At 63.7% G+C, this 17,658-nt stretch overlaps 1 protein-coding gene across 1 annotated transcript; it reads left to right on the forward strand.

The window, feature by feature from the left end:
* Window positions 1-1,724: 1,724 nt before the first annotated feature.
* HCN2 (hyperpolarization activated cyclic nucleotide gated potassium and sodium channel 2) lies at window positions 1,725-17,164 on the forward strand. The gene is made up of 8 exons (XM_067312873.1): window positions 1,725-2,188; window positions 7,812-8,235; window positions 11,381-11,542; window positions 12,811-13,029; window positions 13,440-13,586; window positions 13,922-14,162; window positions 14,374-14,538; window positions 14,907-17,164. The coding sequence occupies exons 1-8, from the start codon at window positions 1,725-1,727 to the stop codon at window positions 15,857-15,859; spliced, it is 2,775 nt and encodes a 924-aa protein (XP_067168974.1). The 3' UTR covers window positions 15,860-17,164.
* The last annotated feature ends 494 nt before the right edge of the window (window positions 17,165-17,658 follow it).

Genomic DNA, 17,658 nt, shown 5'->3' on the forward strand with positions numbered 1-17,658 from the left:
GCACCAGATGGTGCTGCCCGCTGCGGAGCGCGGCACCTGCACCGCACCGGGCACAGGGAGCCCTGGAAGCGGCCTGGGAGCAGAGAGTGCAAGAGCTGTGCCTGGAGGCCGCTGTTGGGCGTTTGGTCCTCTGCGGTGGGTCCTCGGTGTCTGGCCCTTTGCAAACGGTCCCGGGCTCACCCAGCCTCCCTCGTCCTGCTGCTGTCCTGGCTGTCTCGTGGCTGGGAAGTGGCACAGGGGCAATGGCAGGTTCCCGGGGGTGGCTGGGCAGAAGTTACATGTCCAGATGACCTGTTCCCTGTACCCAGAGCCTCAGACCCTGCTGTGTCTGACTTAGGCGGATCCTCCTCTCCGAGGTGTCCGGCTGCTCGAGTGCCCCTGCCGTTTGCCAGTGCTGAGCCCGGTGTTGAGCAAGTTGTTGGTGCCATTGCTGGGGCGTGAGCACCCCTGTCCCAGGGTGCCGGTCCTGGGGTTCATCCCTCCGGCTCCTTCCCCCCGCGCCCATCCCGGTGATTCCTCGGCAGTTCCTCCTGCCCTCCGCCAGCGCCAGCCCTGCAGAGGGGCTATGAGGAGGAATATCAGTGGGATATTTATATCCCAGGTTTCAGGTTCAGCTGGCAGCGCTGGCAGGGGGAGGGATGGGCCCGTCATTAGGGCTGCTCAGCCAGCCCTTGATTGCCTTTAAAAATAGCAGGGGAGACTCACGCTCGCAGCCACTGCGGCTCGGCTATCGCCAGCGGGATGAAAGGGGAAGGAGAGCTTAGCGGTGGGGGGAGAGCAGGAGCCGCGCAGGGTCTGGGCTGGGGCTGGAGCGGGGTGGCGGGGGGCCGCGGGGGTGTCCCCGCGGGACAGCCCAGGGTGCGCGAGCCTCCCCCGAATCCCCCGTGGTACCGTGGGGTTTCCTCTGTGGGGCATGGGGTGAGCCAGCCCCCCAGGCGCGCAGCCCATCCCTGTCCCCGTGCCAGCGAGGCCGGCTGGCCGCTTGTCCCTGGAGAAGCCGCCTTGGTGCCGAACCAGCATGGGAGGAGGCGGCCTGCGTCTTCCCTACCCGTGTTAAACCTCCCCCTCCGCCCTCCCGAAACGGTGGAGGGTCCTGGCGGGGTGAGGAGGGTGGCGATGGCCGCGTTGGTGGGGACCGGGGGAGCCGGGCCTGGCTGGAGCTGCCTGTGAGTGTCCGCTGTGGCCTCCGTCCCGGCGCCTGGGCCTCGGCTGGGCCAGGGCCTGGGGGGCTGCGCCGCCGAGGGGAGCCGGGACCCTGGGGGGAGCTGGGACCCCCTGAGGTGGCCAGGAGCCCTCTGAGGTGGCCTGGACCCCCTGAGGGACCTGGGACATGGCTGAGGTAGCCGAGACCTCCGTGGGGGGAGCTGAGACCCCCCGAGGTGGCCACGACCCCACTGAGGGGAGCAGGGACCCCCGGGGGGGGGGCCGGGACTCCCTGAGGGGAGCGGGGACCCCCCGAGGTGGCCACGACCCCACTGAGAGGAGCAGGGACCCCCTGAGGGGAGCCGAGCTCCCGCCGTCCGGGGCGGGCGGTCCCGCTACGGCCCCGGGGACAGCGGCGCCGGCGGAGGGCGCTGCGGCGCCGGCCCGGCCCAGGCCCGTGCCCGCCTCCCGGCCCGGCCCCCACCCGCCTCCCGGCCCGGCCTCCGCCCGCCTCCCGGCCCGCCCCGGCCCGGGCGCGGCGGGCGCCACTCGGCCGCCGGTGTGTCGGTGGCGGCGGCAGGATGCGGGGCCGCGGCGCGGAGGCGGCGGCGGCGGCCGAGGAGGAGGCGGCGGCGGCGGCGGTGGCGGGCGAGGGCCCGAAGCGCGGCGGGGCGGCGGGGCGGGCGCGGGGCCGCGGCAAGGGCTCGCCCAACGGCGAGTGCCGCCGCGGGGAGCCGCCGCGCAGCCCCGGCGCCGAGCCGCCCCGCGAGCCCAAGGTCTCCTTCTCCTGCGGCGGCGGCGGCGGCGGCGGCGGCGGCGGCGGCGGGGCCAAGGCGGGCGAGGAGGCCGCGGGCGAGGAGGCGGGCGGCGAGGAGGCCCGCGGCAGCCAGGCCAGCTTCATGCAGCGGCAGTTCGGGGCCATGCTGCAGCCCGGCGTCAACAAGTTCTCGCTGCGGATGTTCGGCTCGCAGAAGGCGGTGGAGCGGGAGCAGGAGCGCGTCAAGTCGGCGGGGGCCTGGATCATCCACCCCTACAGCGACTTCAGGTGCGGGGCCGGGCCCGGCGAGGGCACCTTGAGCGGGCGCCGGGGCCGCGGGGCGGGAGGGGGCGAGCAGGGGCCGCCCGCGCCCCGCTCTGCGGATGGATGGGCGGGATGGGGATGGGGAGGGGGCGCGGGCGCGGCTCCGGGATGCTCCTGCCCTCCCGGCGCTCCAGCGCCCTCCGCGCCGGGATCCCCTTCCCCGGCGGCGCCGTGGGGACCCCCGGGCTCGGCTCCCCCCCGAGGGGCTGGGGGCCGCCGTGCCCGAGGCTCCGAGAGGCTCCGGGGGCACCGCCAGCGCCTGGGGCTCCGGGACTGATGGGGGGACTGATGCCGGCTCCCCCGTCCCGGCCAGCTCGGAGCAGGGAGCGCCGCCTGCCTCTCCGGCTCCCGGCCTCGCGCTTTGCCCTTCGGCATCTCCCGCAGGGCAAGGCCCTGTGCCGGCGGGTCCCTCATGCGGGGCTCCCGCACCCTCCCAGGCCGGGTATCCGCAGCGGGTGTCCGGTGGGATGGCCCTGCTGGGCAGGCGCGAGGGAGGGCCGCGGCCGAGGGCATCGCCCGGCTCCGGCTTGGCCATCCCCACCGGGTCCCGGCACGTGTCCCCACGCTCGAGCGGGGTGACAGCGGGGCCTCCTGGCACGCGCCCTCCCAGTTTTCAGTGAGCCCCGGTGCCGCCGGAGAGCAGGGTCTGCCCCGTCGCGAGCGGGTGGCAGACGCGAGGCCTCGGGGCCGTGCCGGAGGCTCCTGTGCTCCTCCGTCCGCGGCCCGGCTCATCCCGCACCTGGGTGACCTTGGGGAGTCGCCCCTCGCCGCCTGCCCCTCCACCGCCCTGTCCCCTCCCGAGCGCTGGCGTGGATCCTCTGCCGCCGCTCGAGACCCCATGGGGACAGTGCCCCGACTCTGCGAGTAGATGCTGCATGTGGCGTGAAAGAGTTCCCTGCTCAGCCGGAAGGAGCTGCAAGGAGAATCAGTGCATGATCTCCGTCTACAAATGTGCAAGATAAACAAGATCAGCTCAGGGTAGGGCTAAAAGCCTAACGGTGAGGATTCCACTCTGCTTGTGCGTGTTTAGGATGTGCTTCTATGTATTTCACATTGGTCGTCTCCTCAAAAAAAAAAAAAAAAAAAAGCCTGTATCCGGTAATGATAATGGAGCATGAACCTAGCGGTGTTTGCCCTGCAAAACCCATTTGCTCATCTTAAGATAAAATCACTACCCATCTGCATACGTGACATCATTTCATAATCATTCAGAGATCCTAGCTCCTCGTGAACTCTGTGCTGTAATTCATGCAAAATTAAGGGGGGGAGACTTGCTCCAGGAACAAAAGTTGCTGTTTACATAAATATTGAATTATTAGGAAGTAGCATGGGTGGCTGTTTCAGATCACGAGTTGCAAATCTGATAAAAGAAACCTTGTAAGATGTGTGCTGAAGTAGACAATGTCAAGCAGAGCCACCTCATTGCTGGGTGCCATGTTCAGTTGTGTTGTCTGTCTTCTCCACTTCTGGTCTTTATTGATGGAAAAAAAGAAAAGGCTAGCATTGACTTTTGCATTATTTTTTTTGGTGTTGCTGCAACTGGGGTATCATTCTCAGAGCAGGGGACTGGGGCAGGCTGCCTGTGGTCTAGCCCTAGTTTTTCAGTGGCTTTGGGCATGCAGCTGGTCTGGATCCCATCTTTATTTCTATTTAAATATATGAAAGCAAGGTGGTGAGAGTGAAGAGGGGAAGGGGCTGGGAGGCAGGCAAGCAGGGTGCAGTCAGATGACACGAAGCGCTGCCTCGAAGGCAGCGGCACCCACGGGGTCAGAGCCGAGGAGGCGTCTGGTAGCTTCTCGCAGCGGGGCCAGATGCTTCCAAGGGAGGTGCGGGAGCCCCACGTAACAGGGTTGCAGGCAATCTACCTCCACGTTTGATCCCTTCCTCCTCTTTCATAGTTAGAGACTTGCGTAAGCCTGGAAGGAGGAATTCAGCCCCGGAAGGTTGCTGGATGCATTAGTAATGCGAGCTCCACACAGCGGATGATTCAGTTCGTCGTGGTGGTGCATGCCTCTCCTCAATCAGTGAGGGCTGGCTGATACGGAGATGCTTGGCCTTCCTCCCCGCTAGCCTGCAGCATCGTGGCCTCCCGCGTAACGCAGGCTTGGAGCTAAACCCGCCCCAGTTGCGTGATTTTATCGCTGGTGGATTTCTGTTGCGAATACGGCACCTTGCTTGAATCAGGGGGCGAAGGTGCATCCCGAACGTGTGCGTGTCCAGTGCTGCTTGGCGGGAGCCTCTCTTTTCCTGGTTTAAAATGGTTCCTTTGGCTTTGCTGCTGCCGGGATGGCTCCACTGATGCGTTTACGGCACTGTTGGGACCCCTTGAAGAGGGTCCTGGGCTCTGCAGCCTGCTGTCGCTCCTGGTGGGCACGCCAGAAATGCCACCTTGTTATGCGCTTGCTGATGATCCCGTTATTACTGTTATCTCTCATGGCAGTGACAGGGAACTGTTCTCCCACTCTGCAGAATTAATGTAGGGCAGTCAGACTTGATAGATGGCCAAAAGCCATAGCTTATTCATCAGGAAAATAAAGCTGTGACTATCCTTTTGGGGGTTGTTTTAAAGGTTTGGGTCTCTGTTATTTCCTGAGTGTTTTGCAAAGCTTTTATCCTTCCCCCTCCCGAAGGAGGCTTTTCCTGGGGAGAGCGATACCAGCGATTTATCACAACTGGTTATTCTGAAGTGCATGGTTGTATATTGGCGGTTTTGGCACCATATTTCCCTGCTCTGTCTGTGCTAGGGCTAAACCTCTGCATTTGGCTTCTTAACCCACTTTTAAAAGTGACCTCTTTTTTTAGAATCTGAGTATTTATTTTGAGCTTGTAAAGCACCGATCCTGCGCAGCTCCTGTGGCTCCACCGCCTGCCGCCCCCGGTCTCAGTGCAGGAGCTCAGCCCTCGACGGCCAGCCCTGGGGCACCTGCTGCGGAGCAGCCGGGATCTCGAGCCCCAGAGCCCTCGTCCATCCAGGCCGGCTGGCAACTGGTGCAGTGGGCTATTACCTGGTAAATGGGATAACTGTAAAAGGGAATGATGCGTTGCACAGAGCGGCCAGAACAAGCCGAGGTGGCTGTGTCGTCCCCTTGGGCCACCTAAGAGCTGAAGTGTGTCTGAGCTGAGCTGGGACGTCCCCGGAGGTCCCAGAGCTGGTGTCCTGCCTGGCCCCGCTCCAGCCCTGTCCTGGGCAGCCCCAGGCAACGCCAGGTCTCGGTGGGCTCAGAGGGTTTCTCCTTCTCTCCTCCCCTTCGAGGCGGTAGCAGCCATGGAGGGCGGGAAGGGGCTTGTGTGAACGGCAGTTGTGACTGCCTTGTGCCTCTCCCGCCTTGCGGTTTCCTTAGCGGTTTCGGAAGCGTTGGAGCAATCCCTGCGGAGCGATGTGCTCTTGGGGTTTTGGCTCCCGGGTCCAGGAGAGGAGAGGAGCGGAGCGGAGCCTCTGCGATGCGCTCGCAGAGGTAGCGGGGATGCCTGGGCCTGTCCGCGTTCCTGGCAGCCGACCTGCCGCGGACCTGTGGGTCGGGACCTTTGTGCCAGGCTTTGGGCAGGGTGAAAAGTGAAGACAAACGGTGGTCTCCGCTCCCAGAACGTCGGCCTTCAGCGTCTCCCGTCATCAGCGCTGGCTCAATTAGGTCAGAAGCAAGGGAGGGGCTGCCAAGGAGCCTAATATAATTTGTTTTCGGATATTTTTAGTAGCCTAGACTAGATCTTTTCTTCTGTGCACGTGCTGCCCTCCAAGGAGGGAACTGTTGGCGTTGCACCCAGGTCTCCTAAGAGACTCGATCTTTTTTGCGTGTGTCCATGTGTGTTCATGGGGGGGGGTGATCAGCACCAGTTTATCTTTCTCAGCAGGCCAAATTCTGCCCTGGCTCTGCCAGATTGCAAAGGGATTTGAGCCAGCGGAGAGTTTTGCCCAGCTGGCATGGTTGTTTAAGCTTCATTCTTCACAGCTTTGCGTGGCTGATGCCCCCACGGGACCTGCCCTGTGAATCAGGGTCAGTTTGCAGCGAGAGCAAGAGCTGCCGGGCGGCAGCTTGCAGGACACATCCCGGCCAGGTGCCGCCGGCGGGAGGGGAGCGGGTGCTCGTGTCTCGCCCGGGCCCTGCCGTGCCGTGCCGTGCCCGGCTCCCGGCGGGGGCTCGCGGGGGCCGGCGGCAGCGCGGCCCCCTCCTCCCGGCCGGCGGCTGGCGGAGGGCTGCCCTGGGGGCGCCGCGCTGCCGCGGCCCGGGCTGTGAAATCATAATTGTGCAGCTGTGACATCACTTGCGGTTGCCATGGAAATGTCTCACTCGGAGAAGGTGTCATTGGAGAAAGGTCAGAGCCTGGATGCAGGGCGCCTTCCGCTGGCTCGGCCCCCACTGCTCCTGCGGCGCTGGGGGCACGTGGGAACGTGCCCCAGGCAGTCGGGGCACCCCCTTTCCGTCCCATGTCCTGCCCGGAGCTTTCCGGGGGATCCCCCGCCCATGCACCGGGCTCGGCAGGCCCCAGGCGAGTCCTGCTGGGACGGGGCTGCCGGTCTCTGCTTTGACCTTGCAGGCACTCGGAAAGGTCGTTGGTGACCTGGAAGATGGGGATGAGGAGGGCTAAGGCAGGAAAGGGTGGAAAGGGCAGTGGAGACATGCGTGTGGTGGAGGCAGCGGCAGCGGGAGCCCGGCTTCCTGCCCCCTCCTCCGTCTGCCCAAGGTTGCAGCGATGCTGCTCCAGCTGCAGTCGTACGTGATTCGCTGCGCCCGGAGCTGCCGCTTCCGCCGCAGCCGCTTCCCAGGAGCTGCCGCACCCGAGCCCCTCGCCCGGCGCAGGGCACTGCCGGCCGGGCTGCCCACCCACCGCGCCAACCCGGGAGCTGGCACCGCAGCCTGGTCCAGAGGGAAGAGCCGGGCTGGGACAGCTCCAGCTCTCCGGGCTGGTCCCTTCCTTGGAAGGGATCCCCCCATGTGGGGCGCTCGGCGAGCTGCTCTCTAGGAGATGTGATCAAGGTGGCCAGGCTCCTGCATCCTCTTCCCGCCCTGCCTCCGTGCATGACCTTGGGCAGAGCCCAGCCGGAGGAGAGCGCGGCAGGGATCCCCGGGCAGGCGGTTTGGGAAGGGAAGGTGGATGCCCGGCCTGTGCCAGCCTGGTTGTACAGGGTCTCCCCAGAGCTGCTCTTGATGCTTGCACAGACAGACCTCCAGACCTCCAGTAAAACAAGCACAGCAGAAACAGCCCCCTGGAGCAGCGGCCCTGGGCCTCGTCCTGCACCCCCTCCACACCTTGCCCAGCCCTGGTTGAGCCAGGTGGGACTGTGCTGGCCTGCAGGATCAGACCCACTGGGGTGGTTTGGCAGAGAGGAGCAGGGATGTGCTCTTTGGGGAAAGGAGAGGGGTGTCTGGGGATCAAGGTGATGAGGGAAACCCCATGCCCCGGCTCCATCTGGGGCATGCCAGCGCAATGGAGAGGCGCTGGCCCTGCGGCGCTCTGGTTCTGCTGCACTGGACGGGGCCGTGTGCGTGGGCATCGCTGTGCCGGGGGGAGGCTGGCAGACCGCAGGGGCTGCCCTTCGGCAGGGCGGCTGCGCGGCATCGGTGACCCACTCTGTCCTCTCGTTCTCCAGGTTTTACTGGGACTTCACGATGCTGCTCTTCATGGTGGGCAACCTGATCATCATTCCCGTGGGCATCACGTTCTTCAAGGAGGAGACCACGGCGCCCTGGATTGTGTTCAATGTGGTCTCCGACACCTTCTTCCTCATGGATCTGGTGCTGAACTTCCGGACAGGGATTGTCATTGAGGACAACACGGAGATCATCCTGGACCCTGAGAGGATCAAGAAGAAGTACCTCAAGACCTGGTTTGTGGTGGACTTCGTCTCCTCCATCCCTGTGGACTACGTCTTCCTCATTGTGGAGAAGGGCATAGACTCGGAGGTGTACAAAACGGCCCGTGCCCTCCGCATCGTCCGCTTCACCAAGATCCTCAGCCTCCTGCGGCTCCTCCGCCTCTCCCGGCTCATCCGCTACATCCACCAGTGGGAGGAGGTAAGGACAGTGGCTGGGGCGCGTCGGCTGGCTGGGCTGTGCGGTGGGGTCTCTTCTCCAATGACAGCGGGGCAGGCTCAAATACACCTCTGAATGCTTGGGAAGCTCGAGCAGAGTCTCCTGGGACCTCTGGCTTCATCTCTTCGACAGAGAGCTGGAGCCCAGCTCCCATGTCTGGGAGATGCTGTGGAGCCGGGAATGGCCCCTGGCCGGACCCTGCTGGCTGTGGGGCACTGGGAGCTGCCAGAGGAGCCGGTTTGAATGGCATCTGCTGAGAGTTTAGTCCCTGCTGGCGAGGGGGTCTGGCTGTGGGGCTGTGCACCTCCCTGGGGGAGGAAGGACTCTGGGAATCCTCTCCTTCCCTCCGCTGTGCCCCCAACGTGATATCCGCAACGCGAGAGTGCTCTGCATCTGCTTCAGCGCAAAGTCAGTCCCGCCGGCTCCTCCGGGCCTGCCGAGTGCGGTGGCCACGTTGTGCCCCTGGCGCTGGGAGCCTGCACTGCCGTGCCGTGAGCGCATTGCCACCCCCGTGTGACAGCACGTCTCGCACTAGCAGACGTGCTGCCCTGTGCTGTCAGCGACTGGACCGTGTGCCCGTGCCCGGGTTCCTCCGCGGACAGGGCGGATGGCTTCCCGCCTGCCAAGGAAGGCGGAGAAGTCCTTGTCCCCGCTCTCCTCCAGTTCCCTTCCCGGCTCAGACCTTGGGGAGGGCTGTCGCCGCAGCCGGGCCCGTCTGGGCTGGGGGCGGCCGGGGCGTGCGCGTGGCCCAGGGAAGGAGGCAGGGCCGGCGGGCTGCTGCGTGGGTTTGGCGCGCCCGGGGCTGCGTGGGCTGAGAGGGGCCGTGCCTTTGTGTCTGGATGTGGCGTGCTCAGCTCTGCCGTGCAGCTCTTGTGCGTAGGCTGGAGTCTCCTGACAGCTCTGATGGATTGGGTTTTGCAGGTGCTCGCTGCATCGTTTGGAGCAGTGTGTGTGTGTGTGTGGTGGGAAGGTGAGTGGCTTCTGTCCCTTCTCCGCGGCTGCCTCGCTGCATCCCAGGTCCAGCCAGTGTCTCTGTTCCGCCGTGCAGTCAGAGGCACCGGCTTGAGCAGGGCAAGGGCTCCGCTGCCCATGCCACGCTGCAGGCATCTGCAGTGCAGAGTCTGAGCACGGTGACATCAGCTCCAGAGGTCACGGCGAAGGAGCCGGACCCTCTCCTGCGCCTCCTTTCCCACCCGTCCCCAGCCTTCCAAAGCTGCTTCGCTGCTCTGCGAGCCGGAGGGGCTGCGGGCTGGGTTTGTGTGTCCAGCAGCCCCACGGCTGCGCCGGTGCGAGCAGAGAGCAGCCTGGATGCTGAGCTGAAGGTCGCCGCCAGCCACGGCTGAGGGAGGGGGGAAGGATCTTGCCATCCTCCTCGTGCTCTCAGCTTGCACCGCTGGCCGCTGCGGAGGCAGCGACCTGGCTCCGTGGCCCTGCCGGCCCGGAGGGGCTGCCCGTCGCCTGAGTGAGCCCTGGAGCTGCTGCCACCCTCAGCCCCAGCCTTGCTGGGTCACGATCAAAGTGGGGATGGTGCTTCGAGTGCCTAGGGCAGGAAGGCTCTGGGGGTTTGACACTGCGGATGGGAATCCCCCAACTCCCCCTGCAATCGAGATATGACGTGGCTCTGTCCCTTGACCTTGGCCTTCATGCCTGGCTTCTGCTCCTGTTCGTAGCTAAGCTGAGAGGGCAAACGGCAACTCAAGTGTTTAGCAAGCCCCAAGCACCTCTTCTGCTTCCAGGCTTCCCCGTTCCATTTCTGTGGCCGTGGCCTTGCGGAGGGAGGGCAGGTTTGGTCTCACCCCGTGGGTGCGTGGTGCACAGACGCGTGGGGCGCAGCCCTGCGCCGCAGCAGCCAGGGACGGGGTCTGGGCAGAGCGATGCCGCGGGCCGGGGCTGGGGCTGGTTCTCCCTGTGCCGTGGCTTCTCCACAGCTCCACCTTCCCGGACACGCTGGGCTGGAGGAGATGAATGAGTCTGTCCCAGCGGGTACCTGGTGCCCTGCAGGGAGAGGATTTCCCATGGGAATAACCCGCCTCGCTCCGCGGGCAGGAGCGTGCCAGGCCTTGCAGCGCCGGTGCCGGCGGTCTGCGAGACCTGGGGCAGCGGCAGGGTGAGACGCCTGCAGCTGCCAGGCTCATGCTGGAGTAAAGAGGGTGCTCAATGAGCAGATGCTCGTGGAAGCGTGGGCCTCCCACACACCCCTCTGCGACCGAGGGCTGGGGAAGCCGGTGTTTTATCGCCAGACAGGGCAGGGTAGTGAGGCGGCAGCCCGGGGCGAGTGCTCTGTGCGCAGCACCCGTGGACCGGCTCTCCGCAGGAGCCCCGGGGCTGTGCCTGGGCCATCCCCTGCTCCGCTCCCCACTGCCATGCCCATGGACCGTCTGGCTCACCCTCCGCTGGTGCCAAGAGCACTTGACTCTCCCTGAGCACCCCCGGGCTCTGGCTCGTCCTGACCAAGGATCTCGGCCATTTGTGCTTTCCAGTGCGATGCTCCGAGCCTCCCTGGCAGGCTATAAATAGGCAGGCGGAGTGCAGCTGCTTTGGGGAGAAAAGGGGCCAGGCCAGTCATTAACGGCTATTTTGGCCAAGGCCATGCAGGTCAACCCTTGCACTTGGAGAGCGCTGAAAGCGGGGGCTGCTCCCGTGTCCCGCTGGGCACTGCTCGCGGTGTGCTGGCTCCGCCGTGCGCTGGAGCCCCGGGCCAGCCAGCTTGGGCTCGTGCCAGGCCGTGCCGCCGGCACCGGGCGCCCCGTGGGGGCCTCCAGCCCCTGCTACTGCGGCTCTGCCTGTCCACGAGGGGCCCTGGGGCTGCAGATAGCGGTTCAGATGTGGACTGGGACAAGCAGTTGCTGGAAGCAGCAGGGCTCCTCTGTGGGTGACAGCTGGGATTATCGTGCTCGGTTTCCCCAGGGAAACTCTGGGGGGCTCCCGGCCATCCTGGGTGCCGGGCGGGTGGAAGGGTGGACCCTTGCTGTGGGTGCCGGGGTCCTGCCTCTAACCAGGTACAGCCCCGGTCCTGCTCCGAGCGCCCCGGCGCAGCCACGGAGCCGGGCAGGGGAGGGCTGGGCAGGCCAGGCCACACAGGGTCCCCACGCTGATGCGCTCCCTGCCCCGACCCCTCTGCTTGCAGATTTTCCACATGACCTACGACCTGGCCAGCGCGGTGATGAGGATCATCAACCTCATCGGCATGATGCTGCTGCTGTGCCACTGGGACGGCTGCCTCCAGTTCCTGGTGCCCATGCTGCAGGACTTCCCCCAGAACTGCTGGGTCTCCATCAACGGGATGGTGGTGAGTGCTGGGCCGCCGGGCTCGCTCCCGGGAGCGCCGCTGGCAGCGCGGCCGAGCCCCTCTCCCTGGCCGGGTGCCTCCCTCTCGGAGGGGCTCCCCTGGTTTGGAGGATCCCATCACTCCCAGCCTGCTCGGCCCTTGCTTTCCTGCGGCAGGGATGGGCAGGCTGGGTTGGCTGCTGGATTGCTCCTGCCCGAGTTATGGGCTAAGAGGGCTGGGAAGCCGATAAACAAGATCATCTCAGGGACAGTCTCCCTGGCAGAGCGTGAGGTCTCACAGGACTTGGGGGGGCAGATCGATCGCAGGCAGGAGGAAGATGCTGACAGGGCTCTCTGCCCCATCCCTTGCCTCTTCCTTCCTTCTCATTAGCAACAAAGCTGCTATTAATAAATAATGGGACATGTTTTTAATTGCACCCTCTCAGCCCTACAGCCTGGTACAAATGGCTCTTCTCCCTCCTCTTTTTCCTCTAGCTTTCTCCCTCCATCCAGCTCTTTCCCATTTGGCCTTGTTCCCCTCTCTGCTCTGTGTTCCTCTGTCTGGTTGTTTCCCTTTCTGTCCTCCTCTTCTTGCACTTCTCTTTCTCCTGCTGCTTCATTCCTAGAGGGAAGCTGAGGCTCCATGTGAGGCTGGACCTGGGAGAGTCAGGCCAGTAACCCTGGCTCCATCATCCCTTCCTTCCCTGCTGCTGCTCCCCACTTGCCCCATCTGCTCCAGCCAGCTGCCCCCCTTTTCTGCCCCTACCTCCAGCTGTGTATCTCAGCTCCCATGCACGATTACTGCAATAACTCAGTGATTTCCAGGCCATCAGAGCTTGTTCCCTTCACAGCGTTTCACAGGGGATTTCTGCATTTTGGTAAATCAGTAAAAAAAGGCAGAATATGTCAAGCGAAGCCAGGCAGGAAAGTGAAGTGGTGAGAAGGGCTGGTCTGACTGATGCTGTGAATGGAGCGCAGGGATGCGGTATTGCCATGGGCCCCGCAGGACCAAACCGAGTTGCAGCCAGTGCCTGGTGTTTGTATTTGTTTGTCCGTGGTGAGACTGATGGAAGAAACAGACGCATCACATCATTGCCCCGTGCTGTTGGGAGATGCTAGCAGAGAAACTGGCTCATCAGCCAGGCCTGAGGAGTTAAGCACTGAATCTGGGCTGTGCTTTATACCCGAATGTGCACGTGCATGCAAACACTCATGCGCAAGCAGCTGTGCATCCACCACCGAGGCAGCTTCTCTGCGAGCTGATTGCTGCTGTTGTCTCTGTCGCTGCAGAATGACTCATGGAGCGAGCTGTACTCCTTTGCCCTCTTCAAGTCGATGAGCCATATGCTCTGCATCGGCTATGGGAAGCAGGCGCCCGAGAGCATGACGGATATCTGGCTCACGATGCTGAGCATGATCGTGGGGGCCACCTGCTACGCCATGTTCATCGGCCACGCGACGGCCCTCATCCAGTCGCTGGACTCCTCCCGGCGCCAGTACCAGGAGAAGGTAGGACTGGGCCGGGGCCAGGGCCCCGTGCTCCTGCCCTGGTGCCTGCCTGCATGCTTGGCCATCGCAGCCTGCCCTGGCTGCCCTGGAGGGAGGCAGCAGCACTCGGGTATTAGCCAGGCAGGGCCATGGCTCTTACCGGATAACTGCTATCCTGGGGACAGAGCAGAGGTTTGATCTCCAGCACAGGCCTTGCTCTGCTGGCCCCGCACGAGGGCCCTGCACAGGGAGCCGTCATCGGGGAGGGACCAAGGGCCAACGCTGCCTGTGGAGCTGGGACTGCGTCACCAGTGCTGGGGACCTGTGCCGAGACGCTGCAGGCTGCAGCATGGGACTCCCAGCCCCGCGGTCTCCAGTCCCGGCTCGGGGTGCCCGGACGGGCTGTGCTGACACCCCATCTCTCCCCGCAGTACAAGCAAGTGGAGCAGTACATGTCCTTCCACAAGCTACCCGCCGACTTCCGGCAGAAGATCCACGACTACTACGAGCACCGCTACCAGGGCAAGATGTTCGATGAAGACAGCATCCTGGGGGAGCTCAACGAGCCCCTGCGCGAGGTAAGGACCCTCTCCAGCCGCTGCGGAGCTGGTGGCGGGACATGGCTGCCGGGGCGACCCAGAGCCCATGGTGAGGAAAGGAGCCCTCTGCTCTATGCCTTGGGGTGAGGCTGTGGGTCCCACGCCAGCTCCTGCAGCATGTGTGTTTTGGGTGGGGGGGGTTGAGGACCTCTTGCTCTGGCTTTGTGCTTCCATGCACCTGTGTGTGACTGTGTCCACGCACAGTTGTGTCTGTGAATGCGTACCCATGTGTGTTGGAGTGTTTGTGTGTGTGTGCCTGCCCTGGGGGCCTGCGTCCCTCCCCTCGGTGGCTCCCTCACCCCCTTTCCCTGCAGGAAATCGTGAACTTCAACTGCCGCAAGCTGGTGGCCTCGATGCCACTGTTCGCCAATGCAGACCCCAACTTTGTCACGGCGATGCTCACCAAGCTGAAGTTCGAGGTGTTCCAGCCGGGCGACTACATCATCCGTGAGGGCACCATTGGCAAGAAGATGTACTTCATCCAGCACGGGGTGGTCAGCATCCTCACCAAGGGCAACAAGGAGATGAAACTCTCTGATGGCTCCTACTTTGGAGGTGAGTGCTGTGGGGGGACCTGCCAGCTGCTTTTCCCCTTGGTCCTGAGCTTCCCTGGGTCTACAAGAGCTCCTGGGAATCTTGTGCTGTCTCGGGGTGCCCAGGACTCTGTGGTTCTTGCCCCTTAGTCTTAGTCTCCCCCCCTGGTTTCTCATCCTTGGTAGCAGTGTTTTGATTATGGCACTGTTTTATCCCCTCCCTCCTGCCCCAGAAATCTGCCTGCTGACCCGCGGCCGGCGCACGGCCAGCGTCCGGGCAGACACCTACTGCCGCCTCTACTCGCTCTCGGTGGACAACTTCAACGAGGTGCTGGAGGAGTACCCCATGATGAGACGGGCCTTCGAGACCGTGGCCATTGACCGCCTCGACCGCATCGGTAGGGCAGCAAGTGACTGCAGGGCCTGCAGCTGGCATGGGGGGGACAGTGCTGTCCCTGGCAGCCGAGGACACCAGGGTTCCTCCCCTGCAGGCGCAGCCTGCCTGCTCTGCTGCTCGTTTCCTCTGTGCTGCCCATCATTGGGCCCTGCTGCTGGATAAATACCCAGAGCAGAGCAAGGGGGGGAAGTTCTGGGGGTGCGTGGCAGAGGAACCGTGGCTAACGGAGGTGGCTGCAGGGACGGGGGTGGCAGATACGTGGGGTGCTGAAGGGCCCGAACGGCCCTGACCAGAGCAGGGTTAGGGAAACCCAGTGTAGCCCCAGTGCTGGTTCTCACAGTTATTTCTGGCCTGACCCTCTCCCTGCAGGGAAGAAGAACTCAATCCTGCTCCACAAAGTGCAGCATGACCTCAACTCGGGAGTCTTCAACAACCAGGAGAACGAGATCATCCAGGAGATCGTCAAGTATGACCGGGAGATGGTGCAGCAGGCAGAGCTGCAGCAGCACACGGCCATGTACAGCCCCGTCCAGCCCCAGGTCACCTCTGCCATCGCCACCCTCCAGCAAGCCGTCGCCATGAGCTTCTGCCCGCAGATGGCCAGCCCACTGGTGGGCTCCATGGCCCTAGGCTCGCCCCGCATGATGCGCCGCTTGCAGTACGCCCAGGCCGTGCCCAGTCCCTTCGCCATCTCCCCGGTCTTGCTGCAGCAGAGCCCCCCGCAGCAGGCGCAGCCCCCTGTGCCGCATGCGAACCCGTCACCCTCGCAGGACCAGGCGCCACCCTCAGCCTTGCCCGCCTCCACCAGCACCTTCGCCTCGGCTGCACCCAGCCCGCCGTCCCAAAGCCCCCTGGCCAGCCGGACGTTCGTCTACGGAGGCGCCAAGGGCCAGCTCGGCTCCCAGCTCTCCCTGAGCCAGCAGCAAGCGCCAGGCTCGCCCCAGCGGCTGGCCGTCCACAAAAGCACGCAGGCCCTGCACACCAGCAGCCTCAGCCAGGATTCGCGGCCCCTGTCAGCTTCGCAGCCCTCTCTGCCCCACGGGCTGTCGGCGAGCAGTACCCAGAGCCCCCCGTCCTCAGCACGCGAGTCCTCCACCTCCATCGGGGGAGGCCAAGCTGCAGCCTCGCCGGGCTCCGGCTCCCAGACGGGGCTGCGGGGCCAGGTGCCCTCACGGGTGGCTCTGTCCCACCAGGCGTCCACGGCCTCTGTGTACTCAGGGCCGCCCGCCCTGCAGCAGGACTCGGCGGCAGCCCGCAAGGATTCGGTAGGCAGCACACCCGACACGGACCCAGCGAAATCGAGGCTGTCTTCCAACTTGTGACCTTTGCTTCGTGCCAGCCAAGGGGGACCAGGTGGAGGGATGAGAGCGCTGGAGGTGGGGGTTCATGGAGGTGGCAGCAAGTCACAGCTCATCTCCTGCTCCCTTCCCCACCCCTTTCCAGCTGGGGAAGAGCAGCACAAGGGCCCCATCTGCCCCACCAGCTGCCTTTCCCCTGCTGTGGCTCCAGCCCGTGCTTCTTCCCATCTTCGCCAGACACTGCAGATCAAGGGCAGCTGCGGGGGAGCCCGCAGGGTGGGGACAGAGCTTCTCTATCCCCCACCGTGGGGCTGATGGCGAGAGACTGGGCTGAGCCTCCCGGCTGCCTTGCTGCCAACCAAAGTCTGACCCCTGTCTCCTGCTTCCCATGGCAAAGCCCCATTGCCCCCCGCCCTGACTACACCACAGAAGCCACAGCTGCATCACCCCGTGAGCAACTCTGTATATGATATATATGACCTGAATATGTACTTATATGTGTGCATCTGCAGGACACCCCCCCCCCCCAAAAAAAAAAAAAGAAACAACAAACCTTGGGTTTTTAGGCACATGCAGGTGCTACAGCCCTGCAGCCAGCTGGCAGCCCTTGGTGCGTGTCCCTGCCTCCTCCTCACAGCATCATGGCGAAGGGTGATGGGCGAGGACCTGGAGGTAAGTTGTGGGGGCTGAGGGGATGGTGCCTTGGGAAGGTTAGTGAGTGCCCTGTTCTGTGTGTGTACATACGCACACACGCTCTCCCCCAGCCTCCTGTCACAGCCAGCCCCACAGGGGCCAGGGGTTGAGTTCAACAAGACTTCCCCATAGGATTACTTTTAATCTGGGTTCAGCAGTCCCTGTAAGTGACTGCATTAGGGGCGATGACAGATGAAACACAATTATTTAGAAATGTCAGCATTAAGACAAAAACTCAGACACTGGAGCTGGGGAGGGGACCCCAGCACCAGGGACTGGCCCAGGAGCAGTCACCATGGATCGGGGTGCTGGGCTGTCCTGGCTTTAAGGCTTGGGGAAGGCATGAACTGTGTGCAAGTGTGTCTGCGTGTGTGTGTGTGTGTGTGTGCGTGTGCGCATGCACGTACAGACGTGTGTGTGTGTGTGTGTGTGTGTGCGCGCGCGCGCGCATATGCCTCAATGCCTAGCACTCTCGAGCCTTCAGTGTTGAATGTATGCAGTGACCCACGAATGCGGGGCCACCTGCCAGCCCAACTCACTGTAGCTGTGGAGCCAGCGGGACAGGGCCCTGCTCCAAGAATCCACCTTTCCATCCAGCCCATCCTGTGCAATAAACGTCAGCGACTGACAGTGCTACGCACGACTCTGTCTCTGCTTCTCCTTTGCCATGGTTCCTCCCTGCTGGGGCTCCGGCTGCTCCCAGTCCCCTGCCCAGCCCAGCTCAGCTGCTGGCCCCTCAGCCAGCCCTGTCTCCACACTGCCATTGGGCACTGCCCCAGGCTTTATCCTTAAATGGGCTGCTTTCCAGCCAGAAAAATTACAAGGCAAAATGCCTCCTCCAAGGAACCTTTCCTGCTTGCTGGCAGCACTGTGCCTCCCCCTCCCTCCAACCCAACCTGCCTGAGACAGAGCCTGGCTGGACACCGCACGGCTGCAGCTGGGAGCAGGTTGGGAACTGGAGCCGGTGAGTCCTCCGAGCTTCAATTGCCCCAGCAGGAGCAGTGTCACAAACAGCTCAGCCCAGTGGAAAAGCAGGGGGCCGGAAGGCCACAGTCTTGGTGAGACCAGAGGCTCCTAACCAAAAACGCAAGGGCCAGGCAGCCACAGCCCACCACCATGAGCCCCCTGCA

The sequence above is a fragment of the Apteryx mantelli genome, chromosome 30 (assembly GCF_036417845.1).
Source record: "Apteryx mantelli isolate bAptMan1 chromosome 30, bAptMan1.hap1, whole genome shotgun sequence".
NCBI classification, from domain to species: Eukaryota; Metazoa; Chordata; class Aves; order Apterygiformes; family Apterygidae; genus Apteryx; species Apteryx mantelli.